Raw genomic sequence first — 20,374 nt, forward strand, 5'->3', positions numbered from 1 at the left:
AGCACCCTGCCCTTCCCCCCCACTCTGGTCCTGCCTCCCCAGTTTTTCACGCCTTTTTCCTCCCCTTCCCCCCTGCTGATACCTCAATCCTCCTTAAAGAAGTCAATGAATCGCTTCCACATCCGGATAAACCCATCAACTAACCCTCTCAAGACGAACTTGACCTTCTCCAGCCTCAGGAATTCCAGCAGTCACTCAGCCACACCCGTGCTTTCGGTGGCCCTGAGTCCCTCCACCCAAACAAAATCAGTCTCCGGGCTACCAGGTCGGCAAAGGCCAGAACATTGGCCTCTCTGGCCCCATGGACTCCCGGGTGTCCCAACACACGAAATATCGCCAGGTGTGGACTCGGGAACACCTTCACCCTCAACACCTCGGACATTATGGCTGCGAACCCCTGCCAGAACCCCCTCAGTTTCAGACATGTCCAAAACATATGGACATGGTTCATGGACCTCCCCGCGCACCGTCCACATATTTCTTCTACTCCCTCAAAGAACCCACTCATCCTCACCATCGTCATAAATGCCCTGTGAACTATTTTAAACTGAAGAAGGCTGAGCCTTACACATGACGAGGACCCACGGTCTCCTCCAAACCCGCACCCCCCCCCCCCCGCCTCCTCCCCCCCCCAAATCAGCTCCTCCTCCCACGTCCGTTTCACATCTCCTATCGCGGCTCGCTCCCAGTCCGTCAGCTCCTTGTCAACCTCGGACATCTTACCCTCCAGTTCTCCCTACCTCAACAGCACCTTATCCTACAGCCCCAAGGGCAGCAACCAGGGAAAGGACTGCACCTCCCTCCGCACGAAATCCAGGTTCTGTCAGTACCTAAAACCATTCCCGCTGGGCAGCTCATATTCCTTCTAGAGGTCCTCTAATTTCGCAAAGCTGCCCCCTACAAACAGATCCCCAAACCGCTCAATTCCCACTTGCCGCACCACAGAAAACTCACATCCAGCCGCCCGGGTGCAAACCTATGGTTATCACAAATCGGTGCCTTTACTGAGGCACCCTCCAGTCTCAAGTGCTGCCCCCATATCCTCAAGGCTGCCACCACCACCGAGCTCACGGAGTACTTGGCCGACGAGAACGGCAGAAGCGCCGTCAACAATGCCCCTAAACTCGATCCCCACGGCATGAAGCCGCCTCCATCTGCCCCCATATGGACCTCTCCCCCACTACCCATTTCCTAGCCATAGCGATATTAGCCGCCCAGTAGTAATTAATTATATTCGGCAATGCCAACTCTCCCCTTCTCTTTCCCGCTCCCAAAACACCCTCTTGACCCAGGGGGATCTTCCCTGCCCACAGAAACCCCGAGATCAATGCATTGACATATTAAAAAAAAAAAAATTTAGAGTACCCAATTCATTTTGTCCAATTAAGGGGCAATTTAGCGTGGCCAATCCATCTACCTTGCACATCTTTGGGTTGTGGGGGCGAAACCCACGCAAACACAGCAGGAATGTGCAAACTCCACACGGACAGTGACCCAGAGCCGGGATCGAACCTGGGACCTCGGTGCCGTGAGACAGCAGTGCTAACCACTGCGCCACCGTGCTGCCCTCGCATTGACATTTTTAAAGAATGACTTTGGAATGAAGATCGAGAGATTTTGAAATACAAACAAGAACCTTGGCAGCACCGCCATCTTTACTGTCTCCACCCGCCCCTCCAGCGACAATGGCAGCATTCCTCCTAAAATCCCCCTTCATCTGCTCCACCAAACAAGGCAAATTTAACTTTTGCAGCTGTGCCCAACCCCACGCCACCTGGATGCCCAGGTATCTAAAACTCGCCCCCACCAACTTGAACGGCAGCTCCCCCCAACCTCCTCTCCTGCCCTCTGGTCTCAATCGGGAACACCTCGCTCTTTCCCATATTCAGCTTGTATCTAGAAAACCGGCCAAAATCCTCCAAAATCCCCATAATTCTGCCAATGATCCCAATGGATCTGAAATATATAGCAAGAGGTCATCAGCATACAGAAAAACCCTGTGCTTGACCACCCACCCATTGCCAATGGCTTTATCGCCAAGGCAAAAAGCAGCGGGGAGAGCGGGCGCCCCTGCCTTGTCCCACGGTGCAGCCCGAAAAATCCCGAACTGACCCGGTTTGTCCACACACTTGCTACTGCCACCTTATACAGCAACTAAACCCAGTCTATAAACCCCTGCCCAAGCCCAAACCATCCCAACACCTCCCACCGGTATTCCCATTCCACCCGGTCAAAAGCCTTCTCCGCATCCATCGCCACTGCCACCTCCACTTCCTGCCCTTCTGGGGGCATCATAATCACATCAAGTAACCTCCTCACATTTGCTGACAACTGCCTCCCCTGCACAAACCCTGTTTGGTACTCACCTATCATCCCCACAGTCCTCAATTCGCGAAGCCAACACCTTCGCCAACAACTTTGTATCCCATTTTAACACCGATATCGGACAGTAGGATCCGCACCGCTCCGGATCCTTATCTTTCTTCAGTATCAGAGAGATGAACTCCTGCAATAGTGTAGGAGATACCTCGCCCCTCTCCCTAGCCTCGATATATGCCCTCACCAGCAGCGGCCCCAGATCCCCTCCAAATTTTTTATAAAACTCGTACTCCTATTTCCCTGCCTGCATTGCCTCCATACTCTCCATCATCTCCCTCAACCCAATGGGGGCTCCCAGTCCCTCCACAAGGTCCTCGTCAACCTTATGAAACTCCAATCCTTCCAGGAACCGCCGCATTCCCACCCCCCCCGGCCCGGGGGCTCCGACTCATATAGCCTCCTATAAAATTCCTCAAACACCCCATTCACTCACATCGGGTCCAGTACCACCCTTCTGTTCCCGTCCTTTACTCTACCAATCTCCCTCACCGCCTCCTGTTTCCTAAGTTGATGGGCTAGCAGCCTGCTTGCCTTCTCCCCGTACTCATACACTGCTCCTCTGGCACTCCACAACTCCCCTACTGCCTTCCCTGTGGACACCAGCCCAAACTCCATCTGGAGCTGTTGCCTCTCCTTCAACAGCCCTGAATCCGGGGCCTCAGAGTAATTCCTGCCTGTATACACACAGAATCTCTTCCACCAACCTTGCCATCTCTGCTCGTTCCACCATTTCCCTGTGTGCCTGAATCGAAATAACCCCCACACTTAATCACTGCCGTCAGTGCCTCCCACAGCGTGGCGGCCGAGACCTCCCCTGTATCACTGAGTTCCACATAGCCCCGGATGGCAGCCCTCACCCACTCGCACATCGCCTCATCTGCCAGTGTGGCGCGTGGTCTGAAACCACAATCGCTGAATACAGAGTCGACCACTCCCGCCTTGTCCACCACAAAAAAGTCAATCCACGAGTACACCCTGTGCACATGGGAAAAGTACACAAACTCCTTCGCCCTCGGCCTCCCAAATCTCCACGGGTTCACTCACCCCATCCGCTCCATGAACCCCTTCAGCAAGCCATCAGCATCCCCTCCAGCTTCCCACTCACCATCACGAACCTGCCACAATGTTCCCTACCTTAAACACCACCCGTTGTTTACCAGCAGCCCCCTCATCCTCATGTCCAGTCCTGAATGAAACACCTGCCCTACCCATCCTTTCCTCAACCTTGTCTGATCCCCTATCTTTAAATGTGTCTCTTGTAAAAAAAAAAAAGCCTCGTCCACCTTCTAATAATGATAATAAAAAATGTCATTAGTGTCACAAGTAGGCTTGCATTAACACTGCAATGAAATTACTGCGAAAATCCTCCAGTTGCCACACTCCGGCGCCATTTGGGTACACTGAGGGAGAATTCAGAATGTCCAATTCACCTAACAGCACATCTTTCAGGACTTTGTGGGAGGAAACCGGGGCACACGGAGGAAACCACGCAGACACGGGGAGAACTTGCAGACACCACACAGACAGTGACCCGAGCTGGGAATCGAACCCGGGTCCCTGGCGCTGTGAATCTACAGTGCTACCCACTGTGCTACCGTGCCGCGTGACTCCTCAGGTGCATGAACACACGTGACCATTTGACCGGCCCATTCAGCCCCTTGTGACCAGCCTGGTTGGGGGGCTCCCTGCCACCCCCCTCCCCTGCAATCAACCATATCCTTTTTTGGGCCCGCCCCCGGCCACGCGACCCTCCAGACCCACCCTCGGATGTCCACCGTCATCACTCCCTTTCCCACTGCGCCACAACAACCACACCCTTGTCAGCAATCCCCATCCTCCCCAATACAACAACCCTATCCCCCACCCCTGCACCAACCAACTGACCGCCCCCCACTGTGCTCCCGTTATCTAGCTGCCCAGCTAGCCTGGCAGCCCCCGCCAAATGCCCCCAAGCCTCCTACCTCCCACTGATTCCCCTCCGCCCACATTCGCACTCCCTCAAGAAACAATAAAAGGTGCACTCACCCTTGCTGCTCCCCAAGCATGCCGCCACCAAGCCCAAACAAACATTTCAAAGGAGAAAAAGCTCTCCAGCAACCACCAAAAGAAACCATCTCCGCAAAAGTTCATTGTCCTCCTTCTCCTGCCAGTCCATTGTCCCTCTTCTGGTGTACCAAAATAGCACTTCCGATTCTGGAAAGTCACCCAGAAGTGGGCCGGGTACAGCACTCCAAAGTTCACCCTCTTCATGAAGAGGGCAGCTTTGACCCGTTATTTATGCCTTTGCCTATGCCATTAATGCCTTTGGGCATCCCCACAATCCACACATTCTGCCTTCTGGAGCAGTTCTCCATATACTCCACCTTCTCCTTCAGCCGCTTTTGGGTCTCCCACATCACTCCCATCTCGGCCACTAACGAGGCGAGCTGCTCCTCGTGCTCCCCCACTGTCTCCTCCACTTTCTGGGTCGCCTGACCCGAGGACTCCAGCTTCTGCTCCACACAGTCAATCTCTGCTTTAAGTGGCTCTATCACCCTGGCTAGGTCTACATGGGCTTCCCTTCTCTGCTGACTGAACTTTTCATTTAATAAGTCCACTAGCTTCTCCGCTGACCACTGGGTGGGCAGGACAGCCCTTTACCCTCAGCCATCTTGGCCTGTGGCGCACGAAGGTTCTCCTGCTCCACCAACTTCTTTTCGACCCACTTCTGGCCTGTGGATCCATCCACCAGCCACACTTTCTCACTTTCTCCTGGCACTCCTACACCTTTTTTCATCCAACTTCCACCCTATGAATGGGGAAAGGTCCAAAAATATCCACCTTGAGCAGGAGCTACCAAATGTGCGACTGTTCACTTCATGGCCGCCACCGGAAGACCCTTACTCCTATTTCTTATGTTTTTACGGTCTGGAGACTGTCCCCATCTACTCCGGGCATGACCCCAACATCCTAGCTGGCATGATATTCAACATCCCACCTCGGGTCTCACAATCAGGTTAATGGGTCAACTTCCCACCGCAAGCCATGTCAGCTTTGAGGGTGGGGGGGGGGGGGGGGAAATGTCAGAACCTATTTGTTCTTGTTGCTAGATTGAGTGGAGGATGAATTATGGCAGGTATATCTGAGGTAGGGATAGAAAATAGCTGACTTGTCCCAGCATGCAAAGTGCTCAGAGCAATTCGACCGCTCTCAATCTGTGCAATTTCAGGTACATCATCAAAGGATAAAGGTAAAAATTGGACATTACAATATTCCTTCTGCTTTTTCATCTAGACATGTCACCTGGTGTATTCTATTTAAATAAAATCATACAAACAGGCACAATCTTCACACCTTCCCCAGACAGTGAGTAGTGACAAGGCAAAAATCCTCATCTTTGCTCCAGGTCTATCCTCTTCCTTAGGTCACAGTAGCCATCATTGGTTTTAGTACTTCAAAAGCAGTGGCAGAATATAGAACATAGAACGATACAGCGCAGTACAGGCCCTTCGGCCCACGATGTTGCACCGAAACAAAAGCCATCTAACCTACACTATGCCATTATCATCCATATGTTTATCCAATAAACTTTTAAATGCCCTCAATGTTGGTGAGTTCACTACTGTAGCAGGTAGGGCATTCCACGGCCTCACTACTCTTTGCGTAAAGAACCTACCTCTGACTTCTGTTCTATATCTATTACCCCTCAGTTTAAAGTTATGTCCCCTCGTGCCAGCCATTTCCATCCGCGGGAGAAGGCTCTCACTGTCCACCCTATCCAACCCCCTGATCATTTTGTATGCCTCTATTAAGTCTCCTCTTAACCTTCTTCTCTCCAACGAAAACAACCTCAAGTCCATCAGCCTTTCCTCATAAGATTTTCCCTCCATACCAGGCAACATCCTGGTAAATCTCCTCTGCACCCGCTCCAAAGCCTCCCCATGTCCTTCCTATAATGCGGTGACCAGAACTGCACGCAATACTCCAAATGCGGCCGTACCAGAGTTCTGTACAGCTGCAACATGACCTCCCGACTCCGGAACTCAATCCCTCTACCAATAAAGGCCAACACTCCATAGGCCTTCTTCACAACCCTATCAACCTGGGTGGCAACTTTCAGGGATCTATGTACATGGACACCTAGATCCCTCTGCTCATCCACACTTTCAAGAACTTTACCATTAGCCAAATATTCCGCATTCCTGTTATTCCTTCCAAAGTGAATCACCTCACACTTCTCTACATTAAACTCCATTTGCCACCTCTCAGCCCAGCTCTGCAGCTTATCTATATCCCTCTGTAACCTGCTACATCCTTCCACACTGTCGACAACACCACCGACTTTAGTATCGTCTGCAAATTTACTCACCCACCCTTCTGCGCCTTCCTCTAGGTCATTGATAAAAATGACAAACAGCAACGGCCCCAGAACAGATCCTTGTGGTACTCCACTTGTGACTGTACTCCATTCTGAACATTTCCCATCAACCACCACCCTCTGTCTTCTTTCAGCTAGCCAATTTCTGATCCACATCTCTAAATCACCCTCAATCCCCAGCCTCCGTATTTTCTGCAATAGCCTACCGTGGGGAACCTTATCAAACGCTTTGCTGAAATCCATATACACCACATCAACTGCTCTACCCTCATCTACCTGTTCAGTCACCTTCTCAAAGAACTCAATAAGGTTTGTGAGGCATGACCTACCCTTCACAAAGCCATGCTGACTCTGTTTCTCGGCCCAAAGTGCCTGAAGCAGCTTTCTTAATTTCCTTCCTGCTTTAACTCCAGTGGGTGATTCCTCATCCCTTCTTCCTTTTCTTTTCCTCTCCTAAAGTGTTAGGAGAACATGTTGGCAGAAGGTGTAGAGAGGACATGAGGAAGAACGTCTTTTACGCAGAGGGTAGTGGGAGTCTGGAATTTGCTGCCCAAGTTGGTGGTGGAGGCAGAGACCCTATACTCTGTTAAAACGTACCTGGATCTGCACCTTAAGTACTGTAAGCTACAAGGCTATGGACCGGGTGCAGGAGGTTGGGATTAGAAAGGGAAACTGGATGTCCTTGGGCTAGCATGGACAAGATGGGCCAAATGGCTACCTTCTGTGCTGTAACTTTTCCACGATTTGCAGGTTAAAAAGTTAGAAGTTTCTACTTTCTTTCCCTCTCTTTCATTATCGCTGTTTTTAAAAAAAGGCAAGTTCTCTTTCTTTGACACAACGCGTTATCTCTCTTCAACTTCAGTTTCCAACTCATCTGACTCATGACACCTGGTTTACTCTGGATTCGCCCATATACATACATACATACATTTACCTGGCCTCTCACTGCCCGGCTAAATAACATGCAACTCAATTGCCTTTGCACACAGTTTGTTAACACTACGGGAAGTCTCAAACATAGTTCCACAGTATGCATAATTCATTAATGAGGAATGCAATAGTCATGGGAATGGTTTGAGCTTAGAAAGGTCGACTGAATCAGGACAGATACTCTGCCACCGCTGTGTGAAAACAAATACACCCAGGTCACTTTTTTCAGATGCAGATAGTTTATTTCATTAACCTCAAAGGAAGTGTGAATCATCAATAGAACGGAAAGACTGACCTTTCGGCAAACTGCAAGCCTCACGCTGATTTCTGCTTTATGCACCAGGTGAACAACGGCCATTAGATCTTTATAATTCACCACAGAATCTGAAACAGATGGGACAAGAGAAAAACATACAGTATTATAACCAATTTCATTTTGTGTATCCATAGATGTGTTAAAGCACAGTACGCTATCAGTCAGCTCATCGTGTCTATGCCAGCTCTCCAAATGAACAATGCACCTCCTGCCTTCTCCCCGCAAATTCTTCTTTCTCAGTTCCCTCTCTAGTGCCACAATTGAACCTGCCTCCACATTAGGAAATTCCCAGATACAGTGAATAGACCATTGACTTCAGCAGAGGACATACTTGTCAGAAGGTAAGGTGGAAATGCCTGATGGATGATTCAAGATGTGTCTCGCTCCCCATTTAATAGTTAATTCCTGCATAACAGGCAGAGGTCTGGAGTCAGGTTTGCTGCCCATCCTCCCTGTCAGGACTGGCAAAAATGGCCTGTCAACTTGACCAAGTTAACACAAAGGGCAGACAAATGCTCAAGGACATGAGGACTGATACCTGGCATTGGGGGAAGAACGTTATCTCGTAAGGAAAGGTTGGACAGGCTGGGTCTTTATCAATCAGAGTTTAGAAGAATGAGAGTTGATCTTATTGAAACATGCAAGACCCAGAGGGAACTTGACAGGGTGAATGCGGAGAGGTGTTTCCCCTTGTGGGAGAGACTAGAACCAGGGGACACAGTTAAAAAAATATGGGGTTGACAGAGATTAGAAAACATTGGTTTCTCTCAGGGGGCTGTGAATCTCTGGAACTCTCTTCCGCAGAGAGCGGTGGAGGAAGGGCGAATGAATTATTTTAAGGCCGAGGTAGATTTTTGACTAACAAGGGAGTCAAAGGATATGGAGGGAGAGGTGGAATGTGGCTTTGGAGCCGCAATCAGCTCGGCCATGATCTGAAGGAATGGCGGAGCAGGCTGGAGGAGCCAAATAGCCTACTCCTGCTCCTAATTCATATGTTTTATGTCTGTAAAAGCACATAGCATTAGGACATGTATTCAGCACCAATGAACAAGGCGTCCCTTACATATGTTATAGAACCCTGGAGTGCAGAAGGGGGCCATTCAGCCCATCAAGTCTGCATCGATCCCCCCCCCAAAAGAGCACCCTACCTCGGCCCATCCCCAGCCCAACCCCATAACCCCACCTAACCTGTGGACACAGGGGCAATTTAGCATGGCCAATCCACTTAACCAGCACATCTTTGGACTGCGGGAGGAAACCTGAGCACCCGGAGGAAATTCATGCAGACACGGGGAAAATGTGCAGACTCCACACAGTCGCCGGAGTTTAGAATTGAACCCGGGTCTCTGGCACTATGAGGTAGAAGTGCTTACCACTGTGCCACCATGCAGTATATTCAAGAGCAGCACTGGCTGAGGCTTGGGGACATGTGCTCCCACCCTGCTGGTTGGGGCATGATAGGTAGTGTCTATTCACTGTACAATAAGGTAATCTGACTGTCTCTTTTGCATAAATGCATTGGCAGTACCAGGGAGCAGAATATTCCACCATCTACATTTGGATTGGATTTGTTTATTGTCACGTGTACCGAGCTATAGTGAAACGTATTTTTCTGTGAGCAGCTCAAACAGATCATTTAGTACGTGAAAATAAAATAAAATAAAAAGAAAATACATAATAGAGCAACACAAGGTACACAATGTAAATACATAGACACCGGCATCGGATGAAGCATCTTTAAGAGTGTACAAGATGTCTTTCAAACTATATATATATATATATATTCTTAAAAAGAGTACCCAATTATTTTTTCCAATTAAGGGGCAATTTAGTGTGGCCAATCCACCTATCCTGCACATCTTTGGGTTCGGGGGTAAAACCCACAAAGACACGGGAGAATGTGCAAACTCCACGTGGACAGTGACCCAGGATCGGGATTCGAACCCGGGTCCTCAGCACCGTAGGCAGCAGTGCTAACCACTGTTTTTGTTTTGGCTGTTCTTTCCCAAGCAGCATTGTTATGACGGATGTTTGAATTTGTGAAACACCAATTGTTTGAGTCCAGCAACTCAATCCAATGTGTTATGGGCCAGGGTTTAGAGAACCCCAAAGTGTATCATGGAGTTCACCTGACCCACAATTTTTAATAGCTTGTGGAATGGGGAGCACACGGCTCACTCTACAGGTGTGGTACAGCAGAAATGGATAAGTATTTTTTAAAGCAAAACAATGTTTATTCTAGAAACTCAAGTTAACCTTTTTAAAACATACAGTGAACAACCATTAATTCAAATATAACCCCCAAAGAATACAACACTAAGTACTCCATAAAATGTCCTTTTAACATCTATAAGACTTAAAAAAGAACCTTTAAACAGAAGCACATCAGGTTAAAGTCACTACTGAGAGCAGTTATTAGTTTTAAATCACCAAAGGATCGATTTAGTCTTTAGATTACAGAGAGACTCATACATCTTCTGGCTGTGACTGCAGCTATCCAGCTCTGAAAACCAAATTAAAACACACCCTGCAGCAAACAGCCTAAAACAAAAGTAAAAAGCTGACAGACAGCCCAGCTCCACCCACACTCTGACATCACTGATAAACATCCATTTCTTAAAGGTACATTTCTTAAACACTCATTTCTTAAAGGTACTCTCACATGACAAATGTGACACCAAGAAGTCATATTCCTCGTGGTCCCAACAACTCAGGCTTTCAGTCAAACATGAGCAAAAATCCCAGTGGCAATGAATCAGTTGCTCTGTGCAATTCAAGCCTCTACTGATACAACAAACTCTCCATTTACCTGCTTGTAGGACTTGCTGCAGAAGGTTCTTGACCAGGGACACTGTAATGGTGACATCGCTGAGCAGCATGATGAGGCCTGAATAACCCACATCCCTCAGTTTGATACGTTGCTTACTCCGTTCATAAACCTTATCACACTTTAACATTCTCTCAAATATCTATTGAGGGATAGAAAGTAGACAGATTAAATCTATGTTCAGAATTAAAACATCACGGACAGAAAATCTTCAATTGAACCTTTCTGGCAAAGGGTTTCTAACCAAAAAGGGGATGTGTTTATCGCTGAGAATATTGTGTGTTTGCCTTGAACAGATGGTGGTATGAAGAGACAAGGGTCTGTGAATGAGCTATTGCTCTGACATATTCTTCCCATTTGTGCCGCTTTGCATAAAATAGCCTCTTGTATGTGGACACATTTTCACAGACCTGGACAGGCTTCGATTACCATGCTACGAGGGTGACATTCTTTGTATGGGAATCCAGGCAGTGAGCCTCAGCAAGTTGTCTGAATACAGAAGAAACGGCAGAACTCGATTCAATCCTCGAGACACCCCAGTGTGCGCATCTCGCAGCATTGTCCACTGGACAACAATCACCCACAAAAAACGACTGCTAGGGTTCAAAGATAGCGAAGCGAAAAAAAAAATTTCCCCCTGTGGGTGATTCCAGAACAAGGGATAGAGCCTTATGTTTAGAGCCAGGCCGTTCAGGGGCGATGTCAGGAAACAGTTTGTCACACAAAGGGCATGGGAAATCTGGAACTTCCTCCCTCCAAAAAGCTACAGGGGATGGGGATCAATTGCAAATGTCAAAAGTGACATGGCCAGATTGTGATATATGTCAGATTAATAATTAGGACTGACGGACCTAGGGCGGGTAAATGTAGTGAAAAAGACAAATTAGACATGCCCTGACTGAATGATGGAACCGTCTTTTGGAGTAGGATGGCCTCCTGCTGCGGTGTGGGAGTGCAGCACTGTCGAAAGTTTCAGCTTTCGGATGAGATGCCCAAAAGTGGTTTGCAGCCAACAAGAACCTTGGAGGGGTAGTCACTGTTATGCTGTAAAAATCTCTACCACGTGCACACACAAAATTCCAAAATAAAATCAACAATGAGCCAATTGATCAAAAAATCTGACCTTCGATATCGATTGAGGAATAAATATTGGACAGACCACCAGATAGAATTCCCCTGCATTCCTGAACAGTGCCACGGGACCTTAGATGTCCGCCTGAGAGGACAGAGCAGGCCTCGTTTTAACTTCACACCGGAAGTCAGCACCCTGTAACTGCAGTGCTCCTTCAGCAACGCACTACAGTGTCAGCATAGTTTTGTGCTCAAGTCTCTGGTGGGTGACTTGACTCCACAATCTCTGACTCAATGGCCAAAGCTAACAACTAAATATAGGCTTAGAAATTCCCTCTTACAGCAGTAAGTCAGGGTTTAGGGGTGTCGCCTTATTGCCAATATTGGTCCAGATGATAAAGTAACTTAGGGATACACCATAGATCGAAACATGTAAGCCATGCCACTGTGTAAAACAACCCCATTTTTCAGCCCCAAAATTATGTTTTGACTGTCTGGGTGGAATTTGCACGTTCTCCCTGCGTCTGCGTGGGTTTCCTCCTGGTGTCCGGTTTCTTCCTACTGGTCAAAGGTATGCAGGTTAAGTGGATTGCTTCTGCTAAGTTGCCCCTTAGTGTCCAAAGATGTGCAGGTTAAGTTAAGGGGTTTTGGGATAGAGTAGGGAAGTGGTCATGGGTGGAGTGCTTTTTCAGAGGGTAGTTGCAGACCTGATGGGCCGAATGGCCTCCTTCTGCACTGTACGTATTCCATGATTCTATACTCGCATTAGTAGTCAGCCTCGAATTTTCACCCTGCAACGCATGTTTTACTGACTGGTACTTTATAACTGGGGTAAGGGTCATCGAATTCCTACAGTACAGAAGGAAGCCATTCAGCCCAATGAGTAAACACCAACCCTCCGAACGAGCAGTCTATCGAGGTCCACTTGCCGCGCATCCCTATATCCTAACCTGCACATCCCTGGACACTAAGGGGTAATTTTTGCATGGGCAGTCCACCTTACCTGCACATCTTTGGACTGTGGGAGAAAACCCACGCAGACATGGGGAGAATGTGCAAACTCCACACAGACAAGGTCAGAATCGAACCCGGGTCCCTGGTGTTGTGAGGCAGCAGTGCTAATCACTGTGCCACAGTGCCATTATAGACAGTGTTGCAAAGAATCACAGGAGTTTAAGCCATGCCCACTCTTTGTGTCGGATGTGAATGACATTTCAAAATGGCGACGACCCGCACCCAAACAACGGGTTTTATACTCGTTGTAAAAGTTGACCTCAGTTTTTGGAGGGTTTTTTGAGGCTTCAAAGGTCAATTTATACTCTTCGACATCTTATGGTCAACAATGAAATCCCCCAATGAACTGAACGTTCTGACTTTTTTTCATTTTTAAAAAATTTATTTTTTCATTTTTTCCAATTAAGGGGCAATTTAGCTTGGCCAATCCACCTAGCCTGCACATCTTTGGGTTGTGGGGGCGAAACCCACGCAGAGACAGGGAGAATATGCAAACTCCACAAGGACAGTGACCTAGAACCGGGATTGAACCTGGGACCTCGGCGCAGTGAGGCAGCAGAGTTAACCCAGTGCGCCACCGTCTTGCCCTGACGTTCTGTTTTTTTTTAAAACGGAGAAGGCACTTGGAAAGATACAAATTGTTAATCTGCTTTATTTCATAAACAGCAGAGCAGCAACTATGATTCAATTAAGTCCAATCAATACAACCTGAATGATACAAGGTAATGAAAATACTGTGCTTCCCAGGTCAGGAGGTCACAGGAACATAGGGACAGGGATAGACCATTCAATTACTTGAACTATTCAATGAGATCATGCTAATCTGGATCATAATTCCACCGACCCGCATTGGGCCCATTATCTATTGTTCTCAGAACTGAAGCTATTAATTGAGCATCAATTGCTGTTTGCGGGAGCAAGTTGCCTAAAACTGTATGCAGTATTCCAGATGCAGTCTAAGCAGGGCATAGTATAACTGTTCAAAACTTTCTCTCTTTTATATTCTAGTGCTCTTGTTAAAATAGCTTTTTAAATTATCTCTGTTCCCAACTACAACGTTTTACTGATTGGTGTACATACACCAGGACACACAGCAATGCAAGAATTAGGAGGAGTAGGCCATTTGGCCCCTCAAGCCTGCTCTGCGATTCTATAAGATCATGCGCCAACTCCCCTTTCCTTTCTGCCCCCCATAACTCCCTTGTCTAGCAAAAGTCTGTCTAATTCAGTCTTGAGTATATTCCGTGTCGCAGCCCCCACTGCTCTTTGGGGAATACAATTTGCACAGGCCAACGACCGTCCGAGAAGATAAATTTTTGCTCATCTCATCTTAAATGGGAAACCCCTTATTTGTAAACCATGTCCCTTAGTTCTAGAGGTTCTACACAGATCTTTAAAATATCTTAGGCCCACTATTTGATCACTATTGAAAGACTATGCGGATCTTTCTCAGTCCAAAATGGATGATTTCTCACTGCGCTGAAATCCATCTGCCATAATTTCACTAACTCAACTAATCTACCAATATCTGTTTGCAATGTTCTATTCCTGCCTATGTTACCATACTGTGCCATCAATCTTTGTGGGATTGGCAAATTTTGATATCTGGCTCTCCATTGTGTTATTCAGGTCATTAGTAACTGTAGCGATTTCTTGAGACTCCAGCACAGATTCCTGGTGGGACATCGTTAGTCACTTCCTTCCAATTCAGTTACATTCCATTATCCCTATTTTCAGTCTTTGGCCACCCAACCAAAGTCAATAATTTGCCTTCAATTCTACCAGGTTTAATTTTAGTTACCTCGTTATGACTTTAACCACATGACCTCCAACTACTCCGCCTTCGCATGTACCTGCTCAGTTTGGGGACAGACTGTACACCTGCATGTGTCTCGCGTTTTGTTTTAACCTCCAAGATACGAGTTGAAATCAGCCATATCGAACAAGCCTTCCTGAGCGATCAGGACTAGGGGTTTCCAATACAAACGGGTATGAAGCGTTTATTAATTACAGAAGCAGGTTAGCAAATTGCTAATTATCTCTGGGGATATGGCCAGCTCATAAACACTTTACTTGGCATTCATGGCGGCACAGTGGTTAGCACTGCGGCCTCACAGCGCCAGGGATTTGGGTTCAATTCCGGCCTTGGGTGACTTGTCTGGGTGGAGTTTACACTTTCTCCCAATGTCTGTGTGGGTGCTCTGGTTTCCTCCCACATTCCAAAGATGTGCAAGTTAGGTGGTTTGACCATGGTAAAATTTTCTCTTAGTGTCAAATGGTTAGGTGCGTTATGGGTAGGCCGGAGGAGTGGGACTAGGTAGGGTGCTATTTTGGAGGATCGGTGCATACCTGATGGGCGGAATGGCCTCTGGCTGCACTGTAGGGATTCTAAGATTTATCACGGTGATTATAATTCATTTTTGTGAAACTTGCATGACAAAAAACACTTTCAAAATCCTGTCACTGAAATGCAAAACTTTTCCAAATCCTCTGCTGCAAAATAAGGTCAACAAATCCTCAAATACATAAGGTGACCATCAAGTAAGGGCTGACCCGCAACAGGTTTATTCAGGGTGCAGAGTACCTTGAACACGAGCTCACGAAGTGTGTCAGAATACTTGTTGGTCAGCAGCAGTGCATAGAGGATGTCGGCATGCCCTGGTTCAAAGAGCAGCAGGTACAGTTGGTCCCGAGCTGAACTCGTCTGAAGAAGATTGAGCAGAATTTCCAGGATCCCGGAGAGCTATAACACACAAAACCACATGGGAGAAAAAAAGAAATCAGACTCAGCCATAAACTAATTCCACATGTCACAGCATTGAGTGGTGGTTTCACTAACGGAACACAAAAATGCTTTCCATATTTTTAAACTTTTTTTCACTGCTTTCTAGTAACAAATCTTATCACTGAATGATGTTTGCACTGGCTATTTTATATGTTATAGGTACAGGACTTCAAATCCGGCGACCTCAGGACCGACGTTGTGCTGGTTTTCGGATATGTTGACTTTCAGATATTCTTTTAAAAATATTTTTAATGAAGAAATTTCTCGTTTTAACAAAATAAAGCCACACTAAACAACAAATACATAAAGGTAAACGGCATAAATAGCACAATCAATAATTAACAACTCCACAAAACCCACCCCTTCAACATAGGGAGGCATGGTAGCACAGTGGTTAGCATTGTTGCTTCACAGCGCCAGGGTCCCAGGTTCGATTCCCGGCTTGGGTCACTGTCTGTGCGGAGTCTGCACGTTCTCCCCGCGTCTGTGTGGGTTTCCTCCGGGTGCTCTGCTCCAAATTCTCAATGTGGACACCACTACTGGTAAATTTTGAAGAAGGATACGAATGGAAGCAAAGCAGTTACCAAGGGCCTCAAGCTAGAACCACCACAAGAGCCCACCCTCCACATGCCCCCATATGGAATTCGGATCCTTGAACCACTACAGTACTTTTTAAAATATTCGCTACTCAGTAATAAAATAACAAATTGGGTAAGGTTAAGCCACCCAACTGTCTCTCTCTCTCTGAAGAAATGCCCTATGAATTCCTTGGGGTCTTGCCTGCCCAAATGAAGGAAGCTTTCACCATGTTGATTCTAGGAAAGAACGATTTGGGGAGGAAAATGGGGAGAAACTGAAAAAGAAATAAAAACTTTGGGCGGACATTCATTTGAACAGTCTGCACCCTGTCCGCCAGGAATGTTATCCCACTTCTGCATGTCAGATTTAGCCCATTCCCTAGACTAGCATAACTTAATTTATGAAGTGAGGCCCAATCATGGGCCACCCCGATTCCCAGATAACGAAAGCTAGATCTGGCAAGGCGAAAAGGCACCATCCTCAGATTGGCTCCCCTCCTTGGGGGGTTCAACCACATTGCCAACACTTCAGCTGGCAATTTAGCATCAGCGTTAAACAGAGATAGGCCAAAATAACCCACATTCTGCACATTCTTATCCTTCTTCAAAACATGGGAAATGGAGGCCTGCGCCAATGTAACCAGCAATACCTCCTAGGACAAGGAATCATTAAGTGTGTCCAATACCAATGGGATCAACTGCATCGCAAATTTCTTATAGAACTCGATAGGAAACCCATCCGGGCCCGGAGTTTTACCCGACTGCATTAAACTAATACATTTCATAATCTCCTCAGAGCCCAACGGGATTCCAACTCCTCCCTTCTCTCCCTCTCCATCACTGGGAAGGACAACCCCTCAAAAAACTGCATCCTGGGCAGCCTCTCCTTGGGGACTCCAAACTATATAGACTTCGATAAAAGGCTTCAAATACAGCATTAACCTTCGATGGGGTGGAAACCAATCACCACCTGAGTCCCTTATCTGCGTAATCTCCCAGGGGACAGCCTGCCACCTCAGCTGATATGCTAAGAGGCGACTCTCCATGTGTTCACAGTATGTCCGCCGCGAGTGTCGTAGCTGGCTCAACACCTTACCCTTGGAGAGTAACTCAAATTGCGCCTGCAACTTATTTCTACTCGCCAGCAACTCCGGTGTAGGGGCAAGCGAGTGCAGGCGGTCCACCTCAAGAATGGAATCCACCAGCCTCTGCCATTCCACCCTCCCAATCCTTTCCAGTGGGACTTGTAGGAAATTATCTCCTCCCCCACACACCCCCATTACTCCCTTAAGGGCCTCCCACAACATAGAAGGTGAAATAGACTCACTCTTATTAAACGTAATGTGTACCCCAATGGTGGAGGATATGCACTCGCAAAATCCTTTGTCTGGCAACAATTCCGTGTCCAATCTCCACGGCGGGCGTTGAGGGGAACCCGGCTCTAACGTCAAATCCACAAAATGTGGGGCAAGATGTGAAATAATAATTGCAGAGTACCCTGCCCTCTTCACCCCAGGAAAGGCAACACGGCGGCACAGTGGTTAGCACTGCTGCCTCACAGTTCCAGGGACCGGTGTTCAATTCTGGCCTTGGGTCACTGTTTGTGTGGAGTTTGTACATTCCCCCTAGTCTGCGTAGGTTTCCTCAAGGTGTTCTCCCACGGTCCCAAAATGTGCGTGTTAGGTGGGTTAGCCACAATAAATTGCCCCTTTATCCGCAGGTTAGGTTATGGAGTTACAGGAATGGGGAGGGGAGTTGGCATGGTTAGAGTGCTTATTCGAAGGGTCAGTGGAGACCGAAGGGCCGAATAGCTTCCTTCTGTACTGTAGGGATTCTAAGGAGAGACCTACCCACCACAAAAAAGTCAATCCGAGTATAAACCTGATGGATATGGGAGAAAAAGCAAAGTCCTTATCACTCAGGTGCAAAAACCGCCATGGACCTGCACCCCCCCCCCACCAGCACCACCCCCCACCTGCTCCACAAAAGCCAATAATGTCTTTGCCACCCCTGATGGAACCAGAAACTTTGATCTAAATCGGTCCAATCGAGTGTTTAAAACACAATTTAAGACCGCCGCAAAATTAGATGGCGTGAGTCAAAATCAGGAATAGAAGCTAGTAGGCACTTCCGGGTGCGGCGATGACCAGCCAGGTCGCACGTTTTGGCAGCTCCCGGTGGAACGGACTTTTGGGCTCTTGATAGGAGCCCAAACGGCAATTCTAACGGCAAAAAACACTGTGCTGGAATCCAGAAGGGAATCCCCCCTGGACACGGATGGAAAAAAGAGAGGAAAGTAGCCGGATTGCGGTGGATCCTCTAGAGCAGCGGCCAGGAAGGCAGGCACAAAGCAAGATGGCGTCGGAAGGAGGCAGTTTAATATGGGGCCCTGACCAACAAGAGTTCCTGCGGCGTTGCGTGGAAGAACTCAAAAAGGAGATGAAGAAGGACTGTTGGCCCCGATATTACAAGCGATTGAGGGGCTAAAGGAGGAGCAAAAGACCCAGGAACAGGAGCTTCGGGTCGTGAAGGCAAAGGCTGCTGAGAATGAGGACGACACACAGGGCCTGGTGGTGAAAACGGAGATGCACGAGGCACAACACAAAAGGTGTGTGGAAAGGCTGGAGGTGCTGGAGAATAATGCGAGGAGGAAGAATTTAAGGATTCTTGGTCTTCCCGAAGGTGTAGAAGGGGCGGACGTCGGGGCATATGTGAGCACGATGCTGCACTCGTTAATGGGATCGGAGGCCCCGACGGGTCCGCTGGAGGTGGAGGGAGCCTATCGAGTTATGGCGCGAAGACCGAGGGCTGGAGAAATTCCTCGAGCCATAGTGGTGAGATTTCTCCGATATAAGGACAGAGAGATGGTCCTCAGATGGGCAAAGAAAACTCGGAGCAGTAGGTGGGAGAACGCGGTGATTCGTGTCTCTCAAGATTGGAGTGCGGAGGTGGCGAGAAGGAGGGCAAGCTTTAATCGGGCCAAGGCGGTGCTGCACAAACAGAAGATTAAATTTGGAATGCTGCAACCGGCAAGACTGTGGGTCACACATCAAGGGAAACACCACTACTTTGAAACGGCAGATGAGGCGTGGACATTTATTGTCGAGGAGAAACTGGAGTGAGCGGGCCATAAAAAGAACGTTTGGGACAAAGTGGGGGGGGTGAATATGTGGGATGAAGGGGGGGAAAAGAGGGAAGAGATGACTTCCCAAGGTGTTAATCCTGCGACCCTGTAACTTTTCTCTCTTCCCCATGTCGTGGGGGAGGGGAGGGAGGGAGGATGAGGAGCTGAAGGTGCTGGCCATTGGGGGCGGGGCCAAAAGGGAAGCGCGGGCTTTGTTCCCGCGCTATGGTAATCACGGCGGGAACGGGGAAGCAGGAAGGAGGGGGCCTCGCACAGTGTGAGTCGAGGTCACGGGGGGAAGCCGAGGTCGGCCAGAGTTTGCTGACTTCTGGGAGCAACATGGGGGGTGCAATTACGCTAGTTTGGGATCTAGCGGGGGGGGGGGGTTAACTGGGTTGCTGCTGCTGGGGAGAAGGGGGAGCTGGTATGGGGGGGGGAGGGGGGGGGGGGGGAAGAGATACGGCTACGTGGGAACCGGGTGAGGAGCTGGATTGAAAAAGGAGATGGCTAGTCGTCAAGGGGGGGGGGGGGGGGTAAAGAGCCCCCCAACCCGGTTGATCACGTGGAATGTGAGAGGGCTGAACGGGCCGATTAAGAGGGCACGGGTACTCGCACACCTAAAGAAACTTAAGGCAGATGTGGTTATGCTTCAGGAGACGCATCTGAAGCTGACAGACCAGGTTAGACTTCGCAAAGGATGGGTGGGTCAGGTGTTTCATTCGGGGCGAGGCGCAAAAAACAGGGGGGTGGCCATACTAGTGGGGAAGCGGGTAATGTTTGAGGTAAAGACTATAGTGGCGGATAGAGAGGGCAGATACGTGATGGTGAGTGGCAAATTGCAAGGGGAGGCGGTGGTATTAGTGAACGTGTATGCCCCGAACTGGGATGATGCCAACTTTATGAGGCGTATGCTAGGACGAATCCCGGACCTAGAAGTGGGGAAGTTGGTAATGGGTGGAGATTTTAATACGGTGCTGGACCCAGGGCTGGACA

General features: G+C 48.3%; 1 protein-coding gene across 2 annotated transcripts in view; it reads right to left on the bottom strand.

The window, feature by feature from the left end:
* nbeal1 (neurobeachin-like 1) overlaps window positions 1–20,374 on the bottom strand; it is a 384,125-nt gene that overhangs the window by 86,176 nt on the left and 277,575 nt on the right. For both annotated transcript variants that reach the window (XM_072481723.1, XM_072481715.1), the window contains 3 exons: window positions 15,479–15,637; window positions 10,792–10,951; window positions 7,962–8,050 (listed from right to left, as the gene is read on the bottom strand). In XM_072481723.1, coding sequence (XP_072337824.1) covers window positions 7,962–8,050; window positions 10,792–10,951; window positions 15,479–15,637 — 408 coding nt within the window. The remainder of the gene's footprint in view (window positions 1–7,961; window positions 8,051–10,791; window positions 10,952–15,478; window positions 15,638–20,374) is intronic.

This window comes from Scyliorhinus torazame, chromosome 2 (assembly GCF_047496885.1).
Source record: "Scyliorhinus torazame isolate Kashiwa2021f chromosome 2, sScyTor2.1, whole genome shotgun sequence".
NCBI classification, from domain to species: Eukaryota; Metazoa; Chordata; class Chondrichthyes; order Carcharhiniformes; family Scyliorhinidae; genus Scyliorhinus; species Scyliorhinus torazame.